This window comes from Dipodomys spectabilis, unplaced genomic scaffold (assembly GCF_019054845.1).
Source record: "Dipodomys spectabilis isolate Male_0828 unplaced genomic scaffold, ASM1905484v1 ptg000006l, whole genome shotgun sequence".
NCBI lineage: Eukaryota > Metazoa > Chordata > Mammalia > Rodentia > Heteromyidae > Dipodomys > Dipodomys spectabilis.
Genome location: NW_024870683.1, coordinates 7,845,755 through 7,865,626, shown reverse-complemented (window position 1 = coordinate 7,865,626; position 19,872 = coordinate 7,845,755). Strand labels below are relative to the sequence as shown.

Genomic DNA, 19,872 nt, shown 5'->3' with positions numbered 1-19,872 from the left:
ATTTTTTTTCTTTTTCCTACTTAATCTAAACTCTCTTTAAGTTATTTTTACTTTGTATAGCATCTCTATCAGAGGACATATATAGTTCAAGGAAAGCAAAGGAAACTCTTAATTTTTCAATTTAATCAGACACCAAGGTTCTATTTTAATTTAATAAGCAAACAAAAGAGATGTCTTTTATGTCCAATATAATAAATACATAGAAGAACATAAAACTGGGGGCTGGGAAGGTGGCTCAGTGGTAGAGCACTTGCCTTGCATGCATGAGGCCCTGGGTTCGATTCCTCAGTACCACATAAGCAAAAAGAAAAAAGCCGGAAGTGGTGCTGTGGCTCAAGTGGTAGAGCGCTAGCCTTGAGCTGAAGAGCTGAGGGACAGCGCCCAGGCCCAGAGTTCAGGCCCCATGACCAGACCCCCCCCCCCAAAAAAAAAAAAAAACCCTCATGATTCTGCTTGAAACTGATACTTAGAAAACATGTACAAATTATCTGTATAAGCCAAGCTTTGCTTTTAATGGGCACATTTAATCAGGGGGGCAAAATGCTAATACCATTTGGGATAATTGATGCAACCAACCCAACCAAATTATCATGAAATCAAGAGATAAGAAAATTATTAAGACTTTTAATTTGTTTTAGAGCCCTTTGAAATAATAAATCCCAATGAGTGACTGCTAAATTATGAGATACAAGAGATAATTATGGGGGGGGGGTGTGAGATGGGAAGGGATGGGAAGGAAAACAAAAGAGGAGGCAACAGTGCTTGATAAGAAATGTACTCATTATCTTGCCCTCATTATCTTGTAATCCCTCTGTACGGTATTTTCACAATAAAAAATTAATTAATTAATTGAAAAAGAGATAATTATTAAAGAGAAAAAACATGCATGTAGGACATTCTAAATCCTTTTTTTTTTTTTGTAAAAAAAGTATGCTACTTCCTTGTAATAATACAGATTTGCAAATCCACATTGTCATATTATTATTTATGTTAAAGAATATAAGACTCAAGGCAAAAAGTAAAATAGTTGTCCAAAAGAAACTAGCAGTAAGCTGTGTGCTGGTGGCTCATGCCTGTAATCCTAGCTACTCAGGAAGCTGAGATTTGAGGATCATGGTTCAAAGCCAGCTCAGGCAGGAAAGTCTGTGAGACTCTTATCTCCACTAAACAGCTAGAAAACCAGAACTGGTGCTGTGGCTCAAGTGGTAGAGTTCTAGCCTTGAGCTGAACAGCTGAGGGACAGCACCCAAGCCCAGGGTTCAAGCCCCATGACCGACAAAAAAAGAAAAAGAAAAAAAAAAAAAGAAAGAAATTAGTAGTAAGACAATAAATGGAAGTATTCCATTAAAAAACAAAGCAAAATGAGCAAAAGCAAATAAACAGTTTACCCATAAACAAAATTTTCAAAATACAAATTATTCTCAAAGTTCATTAAAATCTTTTTTATTTGTGTTTTAGGAGTTCTAAGGGCAATAGACTGATCTCGCCTATTAGCATATTTTTTTGGGGGAAAAAAGCAGATCCAATATTTTCCAACAGGACAGTCAATGGAACTAGAAAGGAAAGAAACTGAAGATAATATGCAGATTTTTTAGTATAGTGTCTTTACAAAAGGAGCAATTATGAATTTAATTTTGGTTTTGCACTTCAGGTGCCACTGGGATGTAAAAATTCAGATATAGGTGTCAATTAGTCATTAAAAAACAACAACAACTAGATTTGAGAGTTCCCTTCCAACCTGGAGCTGATTGGTTAACAGTTCTGGCAAAGACTGTTACCAGAGTGAGTGTGGAGAGAGAAGGGAAGAGTTCTGTTCTGTGCACAGGATGCAGTTCTTATGACAGGAGGAGAAAGGTAAGAGAGAACAAGGTTCTAAGACCAAGATGAAATCCTAAAATGATCAGCAAGATCAAGTGTTGCAAAAGGCTCCAGTCACTCACATCTATAATCCCAGGTGCTCAGGAGGCTAAAGTCCAGGATTATGGTTTAAAGCCACCTTGAGCAGAAAAGTCCAAAAGATTCCATCTCCAAAATAACCAGCAGAACAGCAGGGCTAGAGGTACGGTTCAAGTGGTAGAACATCAGCTGGGCAAGCAACCTGGGAGAGCATGAGTCCCTGAGTTCAAAACCCCAGTGCTAACCCCCAGACAACCCCCCCCCAAAATCAAATGTTAGAGAGAAATCAGAGATAAATACTGAGAAAAGACATAAGATCTAGGAATCAAGACATTTTAATGTATGTCAAAGACTGGGTTTAGAATCATAGAAGATAAGAGTACACTGTTGAGGACTGAATAGACAAGAATAAATTAGACATTTGAAAATTTAGGTGCTAAAAGGAAGAAGATAAAAACTCCAGAAAACATTAGATTATGAGACACAGATTTTACATTCATCAAAATTTAACTTAAAATGTCAAATGTTACACTTCTATTGCTTACCTGGCAAAGATGAATTCATACAACTCCAAATTTCAACCTGAAATTGGAATCACCAAAAAGCTTTTATGCACATAACTAGTTCCTATACATAGCAATATCTACAGAAAGTATGTACCGTTAATTTGATCATGGCTGATTCCATATAGTCAGTGTTTTAGGGCTAAGTTCTCATTCAGAAAAGAAAGAAACCTGAGATACAAAATGACTAATTACGCATTAGTCATAAGCATACAAATCATGTTTCCAAACACAGAGACAAAAGTGTCTGTTGAGTGATCTAAGGAAAATATGTCAGTCTGACTATTGATTTTTTTTCCCCTTCCACATCCAGATGCCACCATATCTAAAAGGTTCTTTCATGCAAGCTCAGGCTTTCTTGGCCTGACTTTGGAGCATTCCAAACACTGAAGACAACTCAAACATTGGAGATAATGGTTAGTCACCTGATTCAGAGACATAAGCAATATACTATATATATATAGAATATGTCAGAAAATGGAAAAATAGGAGTAATATGTCATATATTTTCTCTTATCCCAAATCCAGTTATTCAAAATCTAAAGAAGTATAAGATCTAGTTATTACAGTTTTCATAAAATTAGTAAAAATATAAATAATAAAATTCTAAATTATAGATAAAATACTATAGTGAAATTGAAAGACTGGAACAAATTCATATTTGCGATTTTTTTCACATACTAAAATAGGATAATAAAAGATGATAGATAATATTCTACCCTGTAATGTATATGAAGATTAAAAAGATCTACTTGTAACCTAACCTTATACTCTACCCACAAATTTCAATACTATTTGAAGTTTTGCTAGATCCCCAAATAATTCATTAGCTGGTTTTATTTCGATAAAATCTTCTGTAGTTACTAAGACTCACCATTGTTTCTGGACAATAATCTGGGGCTCGCTGTAGCAGATGTTTTAGTCGGGATTCACTTTTTGAGGAAAAAATCTATTTGAGAAAAACAAAGTTTTGTGGCATTTTTTTCTATACGAAAAAGAAAGTATAAAATGTATCATACTCTAGATTTATTAGTTCTCTGAAATTATTTTTTAAGTAGAAGATCTCCGCAATGATCAAAATTAAGCTGAAGTAACATAACTTAAAAGGTTGTTAAGTATGGGAAATAAGAAAGTCTAAAATCAGAAAGCCTAGACCCTTTTCTATCAACTGAAGGTAGAGAAAACTAGATTACTAACTTGTTGAGAGTGGGGCTAGAGAGAGATTGAAAAGGAAGGTATCAGAAAATGAAGGAAAAAAGGTAAATTTATTCTAAAATTTTCTATAAATTGTTTTTATTTGAATAATGACAATTTAAAAATAAACAATGTCATACCAGTAATAATAGTGAAAATGAAATTTGTGAATAGCTTTATGGCACACGTTTACCATAAAATGCTGTGAAATAGGAACTAAGACAGTTTTTTTAAATACATTTTTTTATTGTAAAAATACTGTTCAAAAGGGTTATAGTTACATGAGTAAGGTAATGAGTACATTTCCTATTGAGCATTGTTACCTCCTCCTTTGTTTTTCCCCTACCATCTTAAGGCAGTGTTTTGATGCATGCATATCTATGTTTGTTGTGTGAGTGTGCACACGCACGTGTGTGCATGTGTACATATATGTACCAGTATTAAAAGTTTGAACTCAGGACCTTTTGTTCTTTTTCATTCAAGGCTGCCATTCTATCCACTTGAGCCACACCTCTACTTTCTGCTATTTGCTGGTTAATTGTAGACAAGAGTCTCTAGCATTTGTCTGCCCAGTCTGGCTTTGAACTTCAATCCTCAGATCTCAGATCTCAGTCCTATATAGCTAGGATTACAGGCATTGGTGCCTGGCTTCAAAGACACCTTTTAATACAGAAGCTAGGCACTGACAATGTTCACTAACTAGCTCACTGTCATGCCAGAATTTAATTAATGCTATTACAATCTGGTATACCAGTAAATTATAAATCATAGCATATATCAGACAGATCTTCATGGTTACCTGAAGATAGTTGAGACTGTAAAATCCATGAATGCTAAGGATAATGAAAAAGGATTTAACTCCAGTTAGTTTATTTAGTAGCCATTTTCCCTCCAAAACTACTAACTATAATTAAGAAGCAAAATGAGCTAGAATATTACTTTCTATAACTTGCTAGTGAATTAGTACATTTAAATAATTATCAACAATCATGGTTAACATAACACCACAAAAACAGACAACTAGACACAATACCCTGTATGGGGAAGACTTTTCAAAACAAACAAAAGGGGGATATGGAAAGAGTACAGGAGTTATAAATGAAACAAAATAGCCATGATAATGTTAAATCTGAGTATGAAGATTCTATTTTTTTATCCTTGAATATAGTGGTAATATCTTTATAAAAGGAAAAAATGAAAAAACTAGAAATGAATAAAAGAAAGGCAACAATCCAAGACCAAAAAAAGGAATGAAAAAGAGAAAAAGAAACATGTGTCTCTGGTGGTGGGATAGGAGGAAGCATGCTTCTAAGCTCATGCCCTCGTTCTTCAACTCTATCTCTTCTCAAAAACAATAAAACCAAAGACAAACAAAAAAAGCAAAAACTTCAAAACACCTGAAAGAGGTAAAAACAATGGAAAAGACAAGGACCTGAGATAATAAATTATATACTTTGAGTAAATGAACAAATATTTGGGCCTAAATGAGGCAGTTGTATCCCAGTGGCTAATAGTATGCACTGTGCAATCAGACACATGCAGATTTGAGTTCCCATTCTTAAAATCACTAGCTTGGGGACTTGGTAAGTTATTTAACTTTTCTATATCTCCTTATTTATGATATTACCTCCCTAAAGGGTTTGGTGTAAGAAAGGGACAAATGCACAGTTTACAACTAGAAAACTTAAAAGAAAGGTAACTATGACCATTTTTTTATATGCTAAGACTAGATAACATAAGATGATGAAAGAAAAGTAAAACTTTATGACTAGGTATTACTTTACTAGAGTTTGCTTTAAAAAAGCTCAACCAGGAAAATTCAAACCTCTAAAAAAGTCATAACAGTAGCACAATGAATATCCATACAGTATTTATTTAACACAATTCACATGCAATTAACATTTCAAAATTGCTTTTCACTCTCTTTATAATACATAAATTATTATTAACACTTGGATCAATTGTTTTATAACTCATTATGATCATTTTTTTCTCAAATCCTAGTATGTATTTTTTTTAGCAAAATGACACTATCATATCTAACCTCAATACAATTACTAAATTCAGGACCAAAATATGGATTGGCAAAATATTTTCTATTAATATCTACTCTATACTCATATTCTACCAATTAATTACAATAATGCCCTTTAGGGCAATTTTATTTTTCATTCCAGGATCCAATCCAGAATCATGCATTGCACTTAGCTGTCATGTATCTATTTTTTAGAATCTTAGTCTTTCTTTGTTTTTATAAGTAATTGATATTTTTGAAGAGTACAGGCTGTTGTTTTGAGGAATATCCCTCAGGCTGGGTTGCCTGATTGTTTCCTCATGATTCAGGTCACACATTTTTGTGTGACCTTTATAAATTACTGTGTTCCTCCTCAATGCTTCCCGTCAGCAGACACATGTCAGTTTGTCCTACCACTGCTGATATGAACTGTGATCCTATGGTAAAGATGCTTCCCAACAGATTTTTCCTCAACAATCAAACCTGATAAATAGCTACATAACTGATAGGTCCTACAATTATTGTCCAACTCACCTGTTCACATACATCACGGCACATTTGGTTATCCTTTGAATGACTACAACATAATGCACCTAAGGAGAAAAAATAAACATGTTATTCCATGATTAACTATCAGTGGATTATTCAATAGTTTCTTTTTTGGTGACAGGGTCTTGCTATGTAGCCCAGGCTAGTCTTGAACTCATGATCCTCAAAGCCTGTCTCCACCTCCTGAGAGCTAGGATTACAGACATGAATCACCACACCCAGCTACTCTATTATTCATTGTACCTTAACCTTCAATGAGTATCTATTACACTCAAAGGCTTCCCTACACCTTTTTTTTTTTTGGTCGGTCATGGGTGAACTCTGGGTCTGGGTGCTGTCCCTCAGCTCTTCAACTCAAGGCAATTGCTCCTGTGGCACTTGAGTCACAGCACCACTTCCAGTTTTCTGGCTTTTTATTGGAGATAAGAGTCTCACGGACTTTCCTGCCCAAGCTGGCTTTGATGATCCTCAGATCTCAGCCTCCTTAGTAGCTAGGATTACAGGCATGAGCCACCAGGGCCTGGCTTCCCTACACTTAATGTTACATTTGGGGATATAGTCCTTGCCCAGGGAAGCTCCTAGTCTAATAGGGGAAACTGTAATGTAATAACATTAGTTACTGTGTGCTTTCAATGTGCCAGAATTTTACACTAAACTTGTTTTATGTACTATCTTATTCAATCCTTACAGCTGCCTTATAAACTACATTCTCTTGTCATACCTACAATAACAGTCACATGATGAAAAAATATTGCATTTTGTTTAGGAAACATTACAGAGAAAATAAAAGTCTGAAGATCCAAATTAAACCCAGGCACCAGTGGCTCCTGCTTGTAATCCTAGCTACTCAGGAAGCTGATATCTGAGAATTGTGGTTCAAAACCAGCCTTGGCAGACAAATTTGTGAGATTCTTTATCTCCAATTAAGTAGCAAAAAGCCAGAAATATGGTCAAAGTGGTAGAATGTCAGCCTTTAGTGAAAAATACAAGTAAGAATGCAGGTCCTAAGTTCAAGCTCTAAAACCAGCATGTACAAGATGAAAATAAAGGGGAAAAGGGATGGGTAAACAAAGCAATAAAGGACCAATGTTCATATACATACACGAAATAGTACATTGAAAGCCTCCTGTCCAATAATATACAGTAATAAAATATAAAATTAACAGTGATAAAATATGTATGTATGTTACATTATATTATAAACATATTTATGTGCATATACCAATATATGTGACATAGTCCTCCATCCAAGTAAAATCTAAACATTTTGAGAAAAAGCAGAGATTTTTGGTTGATAGTCTGATTGATATTGGGAAGAAATAACAAATGAACAAAAGAAATACTCTTTAGATCTTACAAATAAGGCTTTGAGTTTGAAACTGTCAATTGGCTCTTTATAAAACAATTTCAAGGTCTATGTATTACTGACATATTATAGTTTGGTCTCATAAAAGACTTGTAAGGGCTACTTTTAGTACTCATTTTATGGGGAAAGGTTTTCTTAAGGTCTACATATTAAACTTGCAAAATTTTGAAGAACATAAAAATCTCCCTACATTAAAAAAAAAAAAAGTGCCTTGTGATGAATATATGGCTCAAATGGTAGAGATCTAGGGGAACAAGCAAGCTGAGCATGCTTCATGCCAGAGCTCAACGAACTCTAGCATGGGAGTGGGGGAAGTATAAAAAGTATCTTAAATATATATCTATATATATTATATATGGCATACATATTGTGTATGTACACACACACACACACACATCCTTGCATTAATCTTAAGAAGCTCTAATTTGAGGGAGGGCCTAAGCACTCATGGGACTTTCTCTCAGCAACCCTGCATTCTCTGCAAAGCCATACCAACCTAACATCTCCCTAAGACTGTCATGTCCCCAGCCTCATGAGAACCACAGAGAAAAAAAAGGCTCCCTCATGTGACATTGATGTGCTCTTTTGAAGTGCTCTGAAGGTTGGCACTTTCTACTATCCTCTCACACAGAGGTCATATCAGAGCAGAAAATCCAGCTGATTTTCAGCAAAGATAACACACAGTAACATATGGTCCCAATAAACACAGGCTAAGCAAAAAGTAAACAATCAAGCAGACAGGAGTCTGATTTGGGCCTGGGGACTTTGGAAAAACAATTTGATGGAGCAAAGGTCTATATAAAACAGAAACACATGATGTGTTACACTTAAAACCCTGATAACAGCCAGCAGTTTTATTATAAAGGCCTTTTTCCTATTTAATGATGAAGACCAAATTCATACAAGTGACTTCTAGAGTTAAAATTTTAAAACAAACCAGGCACCATAGCTCATGTCTATAATCCTACCTACTCAAGAAGCTGAGATCTGAGAATCACAGTTCGAAGCCAACCCAGGCAGAAAAGTCTGTGAGACTCTAATCTCCAATTATATCACAGAAAAAGCCAAAAGTGGTGCTGTGGTTCAAGTGGTAGAGTGCTAGCCTTAAGCAAAAAAGGAGCTCAGGGACAGAACCCAGACTCAGAGTTCAAGCCTCAGGAGTGGCAAAAAAGAAAAGAAATTAAAATAACTCTTTTTGGTTTAAAAGAAAAAACACTACAAAATTGGAAAATAAAGAGCAAGGGAAAACTGATCTGTTAACTCTCATTGTCATAATACATATGTATATATGGTACTTTCTTTAATGTAGGGAAATTTTTTTTGTTTTTGTTTTTGGGTCCGGTCGTGGGGCCTGAACTCTGGGCCTGGGCGCTGTCCCTCAGCTCTTCAGCTTAAGGCTAGCGCTCTACCACTTGAGTCACAGCGCCACTTCCGGCTTTTTTCTTTTTGCTTATGTGGTGCTGAGGAATCGAACCCAGGGCCTCAGGCATGCAAGGCAAGCGCTCTACCCCTGAGCCACCTTCCCAGCCCTAGGGAAATTTTTATAAGTTCTTCAAAATTGTGTAAGTTTAATATGTATCTGTATGTATCTGTTGACTTTCTGGTGTGTTTCTTTCTAGTCTTTCCAAAAGCATTATTCTGATTTTTAAAAAGGAAAAATGGTAATAAGTCCTTTCCCTATTAAAGTATTCCACTATAATAGTATACTTCCTCCCTTGTGAGGACTGCCAACGTCCATAAATAAGCCTCTCTGCTCCATTACATTTTCTACATTGATTCTTCCACTACCCTCCCCCAACATTTTTTCTAAAATCAGCACCAATTAGTTGCACAAGGGGTTTACATTTTGGTATGTCCATAAATACATGCAATGTATTTGATCAGACTTCACACTTGATCATTTACTGCATTAGTACACATTCTGCCTTTAAAACAAAAACATTACAATATTTAACACCGCCTATTTTTGAAGAATCAAAAGTCTACAAATAGACATCAATTCATGTGCCTTCATTAAGGATGGAAAGAGAAACCCAAATGCAATTAAAGGTCTTTATCTTTTTAGAGCAATTAAAATGGATTAACTGGGTCATTCAACTATCACATAAGAAAAAAAACACTCTAATGTTTTTAACAAGGCTAGAATGCTAGAAATGTTTTGTTTTTATAATTTGATTTTAATTTGTTCTTAAAGAAAAAAATTAAAATTCTGCTCATTCCCATAAAGTGAGATTGAATAAAAGTAAAATTGTTCAAAACAAAACTTGACAGTAACATGATAAAAATGAAAAGCACAAGTTTTATTCTCATTAAAGACAGAGATGTCATATCTTGAAGTCTTATTCCAAGAGTCTGCAATCATAAATATCAAAAGTTGACAACTAAAGGACACATGTGTTGGCTTTAAGAAGGAATTGGCAAAGTCTAGAAATATGCAAGCAGAATTATCCAATAATTTGAAACATCAAGGTTTGGCAGCAGGTTTGGGCCACGTGTATACTAAACATAGGCAAGTATACAGGAAGCACATACTCAAGCCACATGAAGAAATTTACATTTAAAAAAATACGCACACTATCTTAAAAATAGGAAATACCCACAAATGGCCAGTGGCTCAGGCCTGTAATCCTTGCTACTCAGAAGGCTGAGATCTGAAAATTGCAGTTGAAAGCCAGCATGGGAAGTCCACTCATCTCCAATTAACCACCAAAAAGCTGGAAGTGGAGCTATGGCTCAAATAGTAAAATGTTAGCCTTGAACAAAAAAAATAGCTCAGGGACAGCACCCAGGCCTTGAGTTAAAGCCTCGGGGTACATACACACACACACACACACACACACAGAATTATAAAATTTTTGAAGTTAGAGTTTTTACCAGAGAATCCTCTGAAGAGCTATATTCAATATTCAATTTGGTTAATACAAAGCCATTCTTTTCCTCTCTTAAGCAAATGAAGATTCCTTCTAATTAATGTTTCTTAAAGAATAACTAGAACAGAAAATGTGTATAAACAAACAAATCTATATTCATCTCACACCACTGAGAGAAATATTAGCTGATACTGGAAGAAGGCCATTCTAAATAAAGATGATACACTAAAATCTATGGGGAGGGAGAGAGTTAGGGTGAAGGGAAAGAGAGAAAAACAAGGGAGGGGGTAACAATGTTATATAAGAAATGTACTCATTACCTTATGTATGCAACTGTAACCCCTCTGTACATCACCTTGACAAAATTCAATTAAAAAAATAAAAGTCATTTTCATTATGTATATGAGATATGATTTTGATAAAATTGTTATTTTCAATACAAGTTGGAAAATGACAATCATTCCAAAAATGTTTAAGCTAGGTACCAGTGGCTCAAGCCTATAATCCTAGGGAGCTGAGAACTCAGGACTGCAGTTTGAAGCCATGTTAGGGCAGACAAATCCAATAGACTTTTTATCTCCAATTAACTAGCAAAAAGTTGGACTAGAGGTATGGCTCCAGTAGTGGTGTGCCAGCTATGAGTAAAAAAGCCAAGTGAAAGTGAAAGGTCCTGAGTTTAAGTCCCAGTAATGATATATACAAAATTTAAAAACTTTATTAAAAATAAGAAATGTTTAGATGACAACTGTAACTTAATATATATATTCATGAAACTGTCACACCTGTCTCTTACAAAATATATGTGTCCATATATTTATATGAAATATATTATTAGCCAAGGAGTAGCCAAACAGTAAAATGATTACCTTTATACCTACCACATATTTAATATTGATAATATTTTATTATCAATTTGGGAGCTAGAGGCTTGGGGGATCACAAGTGACTAGTCTGGGTTAAACAGTGAAACCCTACCTCAAACACAAAAATTGCTAACATCTTTTCCTCTTGATTCATCTGTCTGCATACTTGTTTATGTATATTCTTTCTTTTTTGGTGCCAGTATTGGCACTTGAACTCAGTGCCTTATGATTTCACTTAACTTTCTTACTCACGGCTGGTGTCCTACCACTTAAGCCTTGAGCCATGCCTCCTGCCCAGCATTTTGGTTAACTGAACATGGAAATTTTTCTGTTTGAGCTGACTTTGAAACAAAAATCCTCCAGGTCTCATCCTCCTAAGTAGCTAGGATTATAGAGATGAGCCACAAGCACTCAGACGACTTATGTATACTTTTTTTTTTTAGGGATTATCCTGGAGCTTGAACTCAAGACTTGGTCTAGTGCTCTACCACTTAGCCACTGTGCCACTTCTGGCTTTTTTTGGTGTTTAGTTGGAGATAAGAGTGCCATGGAGCCGGGCGCTGGTGGCTCACACCTGTAATCCTAGCTACTCTGGAGGCTGAGATCTGAGGATCGCAGTTCAAAGCCAGCCCGGGCAGGAGAGACCGTGAGACTCCTATCTCCAATAAACCACCAGAAAACCGGAAGTGGCGCTGTAGCTCAAGTGGTAGAGCGCTCGCCTTCAGCTGAAGAGCTGAGGGACAGCGCCCAGGCCCAGAGTTCAAGCCCCACGACCGACCAAAAAAAAAAAAAAAAAAAGAGTGCCATGGACTTTTCTGCCTGGACTGGTTTCAAACCACAATCCTCAAATCTCAGTCTCCTGAGTAACTATGATTACAAGTATGAGCCACTGGTGCCTGGCTTTTAGATATACTTTTAAACAGACATATTGTTTTCAGAATAATTTCCAAGTTACAGATATCCTTCATTGCTGGTCTCATACTGCACTGCTACAGTTGTAATACCAATTAGTTGTACTACCAATCCAACTGCCAACTTAATTTTTTAAACAGATCTTTTATAATGTCACTCTTTCAATCAAGAGCCTACCATAGCTTCTTGGTAGCCCAACTCCAGATTTTCCAAGTCTCTTTCTGGCATTCTAGCCTTCCCTAAATTTCAATTATATTTGTTTATTTATTGACACAGTTTTCTTATAGTCCAGGGTCACTTCAAATTCCTTTTTCTTTTGTTTTTGGCAGTACTATGGTTAGAACTTAAGGTACTTTTCCTATTAGGCAAGTACTCTACCACATGCATCACACTCTAACCTAGCCTCAAATTCTTTTTTTTTTTTTTTGCTGGTGTTGGGGTTTGAACTCAGGGCTTGGGTGCTGTCCCTGAGTCTCTCTGTGCTCAAGGCTAGTGCTTTACCACTTGAGCGACAGCACCACTTCGAGCTTTCTGGATTAGTTTATTGGTCTCATGGGGACTTTCCTGGGCTGGCTTCAAACCGTGATCCTCAGATCTCAGCCTCCTGAGTAGCTAGGATTACAGGTGTGAGCCACCAGCACCTGGGTACCTCAAATTCTTGATCCTCCTGCATTTGCTTCCCAAGTGCTGGCTCATATTATTATTATTATTATTATTATTATTATTATTATTATTATTGTCAGTCATGGGGCTTGAAGTCAAGGCCTGGGCACTGTTTCTGAGATCTTTTGCTCAAGGCTAGCAGTCTACCACTGAGTCACAGGGCCACTTTTGTTTCTCTGGTGGTTAACTGGAGATAAAGATCTCAGGGGCTTTCCTGCCCTGGCTGGCTTTAAATCATGGTCCTCAGATCTCAGCCTCTGGAGTAGCAAGGATTACAGGCATGAGCCACTACTGCTCAGCTCAATAACTTTTTGTTCCTTTTGGGTTTTTCTCTGCTGGTCCTGGGGCTTGAACTCAGGGCCTGGGTGTTGTTCCTGATCTTTTTTTGTACAAGGCTAGATCTCTATACCATTTGAGCCATTGCTTTTTGGTGGTTAGCTGGAGATAAGAGTATAGTGAACATTCTACCTGAGCTGGCTTCAAACTGCAATCCTCAAATTTCAGCCTCCTGAGTAGCTCAGTTATGAGCCACCAGCAGCCAGCTTTTTTTTTAAGGTTTTGTTTTTTATTCGTTTGTTTGTTTGTTGGGTTGTTTTTTTTTTTCTTCTTAAACTGTATATATTTTTGTATTTTCCTTTTTGGTACTGAAGATCAAACTCAGGATACTGAACTTTCTAGGCAAGCACTTTGCCACTAACTAAATCCCAGCCCACAACCACTTTTTTTTTTTTTTTTTTTTTGGGAGGTCCAGTCGTGGGGCCTGAACTCTGGGCCTGGGCGCTGTCTCTCAGCTCTTCAGCTCAAGGCTAGTGCTCTACCACTTGAGCTACAGTGCCACTTCCGGCTTTTTTCTTGTTGCATATGTGGTGCTGAGGAATCGAACCCAGGGTCTCATGCATGCAAGGCAAGTGCTCTACCACTGAGCCACCTTCCCAGCCCCCCCACAATCACTTTTAAGAAGAAAAATGTACATTACTTAGAACACAGTTTTCTATCTGAAATGTTTGATGTTCCCTTCCTGATGATCTAAATTCTATACCTTTCTCCTCTCTTTTCCCCTCCCCTTCTTCTTCTATTTTCAGCCTCCCATGTAGCTAGGATTACAGACACCTTTCTTGCTTTTAATATTTTTTTCAGAAGGATCTCAATTGTTGCTATTTTTTTTTTTAACAAAAATTAGCAGCCAGGTGCTAGTGGCTTCTACTTGTAATCCTAGTTACTCAGGAAGAGGATCATGGTTCAAAGTCAGCCCAGGCAGGAAAATTTGTGAGAGTCTCATCTCCAATTAACCACCAAAATGCTGGAAGTGGAGCTGTGGCTCAAGTGATAAGAGTGCTAGCCTTGAGCACAAATGCTCAGGGACAGTGTCCAGTGGTTCAAGGCCCAGGACTGGCAAAAAATTAAAACAATAATAAATAATAAATAAGATATATAATTTGGTATCTATTTTAGCTCAATCTTGCTGCTAATTGTGTGTGTGTGTGTGTGTGTGTGTGAGAGAGAGAGAGAGAGAGAGAGAGAGAGAGAGTGAGTCCTGGGGCTTGAACTCAAGGTCTGGGTGCTGTCACTGAACTTTTGTGAGGCTTACAAGGCTTAAATTATACCATTTGAGCCCTAACTCCACTTCCAGCTTTTTGGTGGTTAATTGGAGATAAAAATCACAGACTTTCCTGTCTGGACTTGCTTCAAACTGAGATCCTCAGATCTCAGCATCCTGAGTAGCAAGGATTACAAGCATAAACCATCACTCCCCGAGTCTATCTCGTATTAAAAACTCTCTTGTTTTCTATCTGTTCTTAGGATAAAGTCCATAATCCTCTTATGGCTTCTTGCAAAGCGCAGCATTCTCTAGCCCTAGATTATTCTCTTGGTTGTTCCAACCACATACCCACATGATCTGCATGCTGCTGCTGACCCTGCCCCCCGTCTTGTTAAGGATAGCATCTTCTCAGACTTTAGATCTTCACTCTAAACTTCACCTTATCAAAGAGGCCCTTCTTGTCAATTCTATATAACAAACATTCCTCCCCTGCCCTTACTCATATAAATCTGCTGTCATCTAGTTTGGTTTCTTCACAGCATACTTATCACACCAGTAAGTAATTTTATTTCTCTACAGTACTTAATATTTATCTCTGCTTCTCTAGAGGTAAGCTCCTGTAGAGCAGCAGCTCTCACTGGAAACAGGATCTGCCATAAAGGAATGTTTTTTGAATAAACAAACCTCTTAATATCTGTTTTGCTCTTTTAAAGCAATATTTGTAATACGTAAAACCCACACTTTTGACTTCTCACTTTCTTCCAGGAGTCGTAAAGTCTGATTAACAAAAAATTGCTTAAATCTATGAACATAAGATAGGAACTTTTAGCAGTATATCAGGGAAAAAAAGACTCATCTCTGGTCTATCACTAGTATTCACTCCTTCTACAGTGTGGGCTAAGACTTCAATGGGAAGAGAATCTGCTTTTTATTACTTCCCTCTAGATAGGCACTTTCTTTTTCTAATTTAAAATTCATTACATTCTTTTTCAGGATCGTAGGCTATTACATAACTTCTTAAATGTCAACTTGTTGAAACTTGGCCCTTGATGTTACATCTTTCTTTCTTTTGTACTATTACAAAACATCTTAAATAGAAACAGAACTAATACTAGGTGCCAGGAGACAGAGACCCTCAGACTGCAGCACATGGTCTCAATACATCCTGCAAAGAAATAATCATTAAGCAAGTCACATCACTCTCTTATCTCCAAGTGTATGAATAAGCAGGGCAGCCATGGCAGAGGGAGTCCGTGACCTGGAAAGCTGTATACTAGAGAAGACAGAGGTATCCAATCCTGGATGAGGATAATGAGATGAGAAAGAAGACTGAACAGTAATACAAGCCAGGCCTTCATGAAATACAATTTAATAATTATGTCCCCAATTTCTGTTTAGGACTGAAGAATGTTTTCTACACTTTCTACAAATCCACAGTGGAAGCCTTTGTCTATTATATTGCTCAATATCTTTTATGTAAGGAACCAGGCAATATATGCTTGCTAGTACTGAGTACAAGAAAACAAGACTCATTTTAAGATCAAATTGGGAATTTTCTTTTAAATCAAACAATATAACTATATGAGGTCATGGACTTTTTTAGAGCTGAAAGGACTGTTGGAAATTAACTAGCCCAACATTTTCTCTCTTTTTTTTTTCTTTCTTTCTTTCATTCTTTTCTTTTCTTTTTTTTCTGTGCTGGTCCTGGGGCTGGAATTCAGGCCTTGAATTTTACTCAAGGCTAGCACTCTACCACTTTGAGCCACAGCTTCACATCTGTCTTTTTGGTGGTTAATGGTGATAAGAGTTTCATGGACTTGCCTACCAGGGCTGGCTTTGAATTGTGATCCTCAGATCTCAGCCTCCTAAGTAGCTTAGATTACAGGCATGAGCCTGTATAGTGTAGCATTTTCTAAAGTGAACTTTAGATGTTATGGTAAAAAGATGAGCAAACATGTTTTTCTCTTTCTATAACATTTTTTGAGCTATCATTGACATACTTTGAAATTCACCCTTTTAAAGTATAGTTCAGTTGTTTTCTGTATACTTGTGAACCATCACCTTTATTAATTTTAGACCACTCCAAATGACTCCACAGCAGTCATTCTCCATTCACTCGGCAAACAAGTGTCCTTGTCACAGAAACCCTTGGAACTTCTAGTGTTAAAAAGTGTTTTATGAATTTGAAGATGTAGTAACATATTTAATAGCTAACATTGCAGTATCATACTAAATACTGCACATGTGTTATCTCAATTCTCACAATAAAATCTAAGACATACAATATACTAAGTGTGAATTTTAAAGCATAAAAGATTGAGGCTAGCTAGGTGCTGGTGGCCCATGCCTGTAATCCTAGCTACTTAGGATGCTGAAATCTGAGGACTGCCTTTCAGAGTCAGCTGGGGCAGAAAGAGCTGTGCGATTCTTATCTCTAACCAACAAAAAGTTGGAAGTGGAGCTGTGGCTCAAGAGGTAGAGTTGAAAAAGCTCTAGGACAGTGCCCAGGCCCAAAGTTCGAGCCCTAGAACAGGCATAAAAGGAAAGAGAAAAGAAAGAAAGAAAGAGAGAGAGAGAGAAAGAAAGAAAGAAAGAAAGAAAGAAAGGAAGGAAGGAAGGAAGAAAGGAAGGAAGGGAGAAACAGGGAGGGAGGGAGGGAGAGAGAGAAGATTAAAGCTTAAGTAACTAACTTGCTTATGTGTTAACCATTGAGAAACAATGAGTTTAATGATCAAGCAAAATACTCAATTGTACAATGAGCATGATAACAGTTTTCTATGGGTTATATCTTTGTAAGAGCTTTAGTTCAGTCTCTTTTAACTTTGTGAGAAACACAGGGCCCAGAAATGAATTAGCCATGAAAGCAGCATTCTCTTTGAATTTTTCCCCTCCTTGGGTTTCTGAACTAATAGCAAAATTTAGAATCCAATTACAATTATATAATGCCGGTTCCTGATATAGTTCTCTCCCTTCTTTAAATGCCTTCCTTTTTATTAAGTCTTTATTTTTAACACTGTAGGTTATCTTAAAACCATGTTGGACGAGCTGGGAAGGTGGCTCAGTGGTAGAGTGCTTGCCTTGCATGCATGAGGCCCTGGGTTCGATCCCCAGCACCACATAAGCAAAAAGAAAAGAGCTGGGAAGGTGGCTCAGTGGTAGAGTGCTTGCCTTGCATGCATGAGGCCCTGGGTTCGATCCCCAGCACCACATAAGCAAAAAGAAAAAAGCTGGAAGTGGCGCTGTGGCTCAAGTGGTAGAGTGCTAGCCTTGAGCTGAAGGGACAGCACCCAGGCCCAGAGTTCAGGCCCCACGACCGGACCCAAAAACAAAACAAAACAAAACAAAAAATATGTTGGAGCTGGGTGCCAGTGACTCACACCTGCAATCCTAATTACTCCGGAGGCTGAGAGCTGAAGATTGACATTCAAAGCCAGCCCAGGCAGTAAAGTCCATGAGACTCATCTTTAATTAACTACCAAAAAGCCAGAGTGGAATTGTGGCTCCAGTGGCAGAGCACTAGCCTTGAGGAAAAAAAAGCTCAGGGATGGCACCAAGATTCTGAGGTTCAAGTCCCAGTACTGGCATGTGCATGTACGTGTGTACATACACATGTGTGCGTGCGCACGCACACACATACACACACATATCTTGGATTGACTTTGCTTTTTCTTTTTTTCTTTTTTCTCCTGGGAAGCACTGCATTCCTCCTCCTCCACCTCCGTAGTACAAATCCCAGCCATCTTTTAATGGCTAACAGACTCAGGAGGTACCTGTCAACTTTCCTCCCCTCCTAAGTGGATGTCATCTCTCTCCCTGCAAGGGTGCAGCCTCACCCAGCATCTCCTCTCCACAGGTATCTACCTATAGTAGCAGCTACTAGGAACTCTGATCCTAATCCATCACCTATCCTAAGATCTCCTGCAGGGCAGAAGTTGGGGTTAGTCCAAAAGACCAGCAACTCTAAGACACAAGTAAGCACAGCACAGTTTCCTATCCATGTCTGGTTTTAATTCCTTTGGCGCAAGAATACAACAAATCAAGCCTGTCGGCCCCTCAGAAGAGGATTACTGATATATATATAATATATAATAGTTGTGCACACGAGTTTCAATCGAACAAATCAGTTCATAAGTACAACGCATCTTGGTCAATGTCACCCTTTCCAAGTTCTCCCCCATCTTTCCTAACCCCACTCATACAGGTTTACTGATTCTTAATGACTTTTAATGAAGTCGGAGCCCAGAGGTGGCTCAGAACTACAGACCGTGCACCCAGCACCGACCACCGCCGGCCTTTCGGAACCAAGTGAACTCAGCTCCAGTAACAGTACCCGGCCGGGGCGAAGGTAACCGGCTGCACGTCCTGATCCCACCCGAGCCTCACGACGACCCAGGAGCGAGGACACGCCATGCTTTTCTGAGAGAGACCAGGGCCAGACCAGGGGGTCGGGGACCAGCAGAGGTCTCTTGCCCGGGAGATGACAGAGCAAGGCCTCGAACCCGGGTCCCTGTCCGCGCGGTTCAGAAGTTCTTCGGGGCGAAGAGGGAGAGCGTAAGGCTTCGGTCATCGCGCCCCGGCACCTCACTTCTGACTGCCGAGATCTCCGGCCGTAGGTCACCGGACGCGGGTCGGGTCTGGGGTCGCGCGCCCCGTAGCCCCCTGCCCCGCGCCATCTTGGAGCGCTGAGGCGGCCACTCCGGACTGCCCCAAGCCGCTGCTCCAGCGGTTACTCACCCGCACTGCCCGGGACCAGGCCCCCTGCCACTTCGGCGACCTCCGTCACGGCCAGCAGCAGCAACAGCACGCTGTTCAGGGAAGCCCGGGCGGCCGCCATGTCCGGGCCGGGCGGGTCCGAAGCAGCGGGATGCTCGGACCCAGCCGGGCCGCCACAGCCGCTCGCTCCAGGCCCCGCCCCCGCCGCCCGGGCCTTTGGTGATTGGCTGCAGTGAGCTCTAAGCCCCGCCCCCGGCCGCAAGAAGTTTCCAAAACCTCCTGGGGGCGGCAACGCGCCCGAGACCCCAGCTCTTTGTTAAGGGCCAGCTGTGGGTCGGCTTCAGCTTCGCCGAGGCGGGGTGGGGTGGTCGGAGGCGCCCTGGGAACGCCTCCGCCGTCTCCGGGGGTTTGCACTTGGGGTCATTGGGGTTCCGATGGGGACTGAACTGTCAAGCTCGTACTCCAAGTTCTCGGGCCGAGGACGAAGCCCCGGCGACGCCCCGGGAGCCTCCGCACGGGGTTCCCGGGGATGCTCTCCACCCTTCCAGCTAGAGAAGGCGTGGCGCCTGGCCTCGCGCGTGGCCCGCGCAGACCCGGGTCACAGCCCCCGGGCCTCGGGTACTAGTGATTAATTCTTAATCCTCCCTGAGGGGAGGAGGGTGCTGTGTGACTGTGCTTGGAGGGCCTGCAAGGCCAGACCGAGGAGGTCAGACGTGGGGACAGTTTAGC

The 19,872-nt window shown here is 39.3% G+C and overlaps 1 protein-coding gene and 2 non-coding genes across 3 annotated transcripts in view; 2 read left to right on the top strand and 1 right to left on the bottom strand.

Annotated features, from left to right (window-relative positions):
* The window catches only part of Reck (reversion inducing cysteine rich protein with kazal motifs), a 57,522-nt gene extending 38,161 nt beyond the window's left edge, over positions 1-19,361 (bottom strand). The window contains exons 1-4 of the mRNA XM_042696157.1: positions 19,165-19,361; positions 6,202-6,260; positions 3,334-3,408; positions 2,442-2,478 (exon numbers count right to left, since the gene is read on the bottom strand). Of these exons, the coding sequence (XP_042552091.1) occupies positions 2,442-2,478; positions 3,334-3,408; positions 6,202-6,260; positions 19,165-19,264 (271 nt within the window). The 5' untranslated portion in view covers positions 19,265-19,361. The remainder of the gene's footprint in view (positions 1-2,441; positions 2,479-3,333; positions 3,409-6,201; positions 6,261-19,164) is intronic.
* Trnaa-ugc lies at positions 17,483-17,546 on the top strand. The gene has a single exon. It is a non-coding gene; the product is annotated as a tRNA-Ala (tRNA).
* Positions 17,574-17,637, top strand: Trnaa-ugc. Its single transcript has one exon. It is a non-coding gene; the product is annotated as a tRNA-Ala (tRNA).
* Positions 19,362-19,872: the final 511 nt, after the last annotated feature.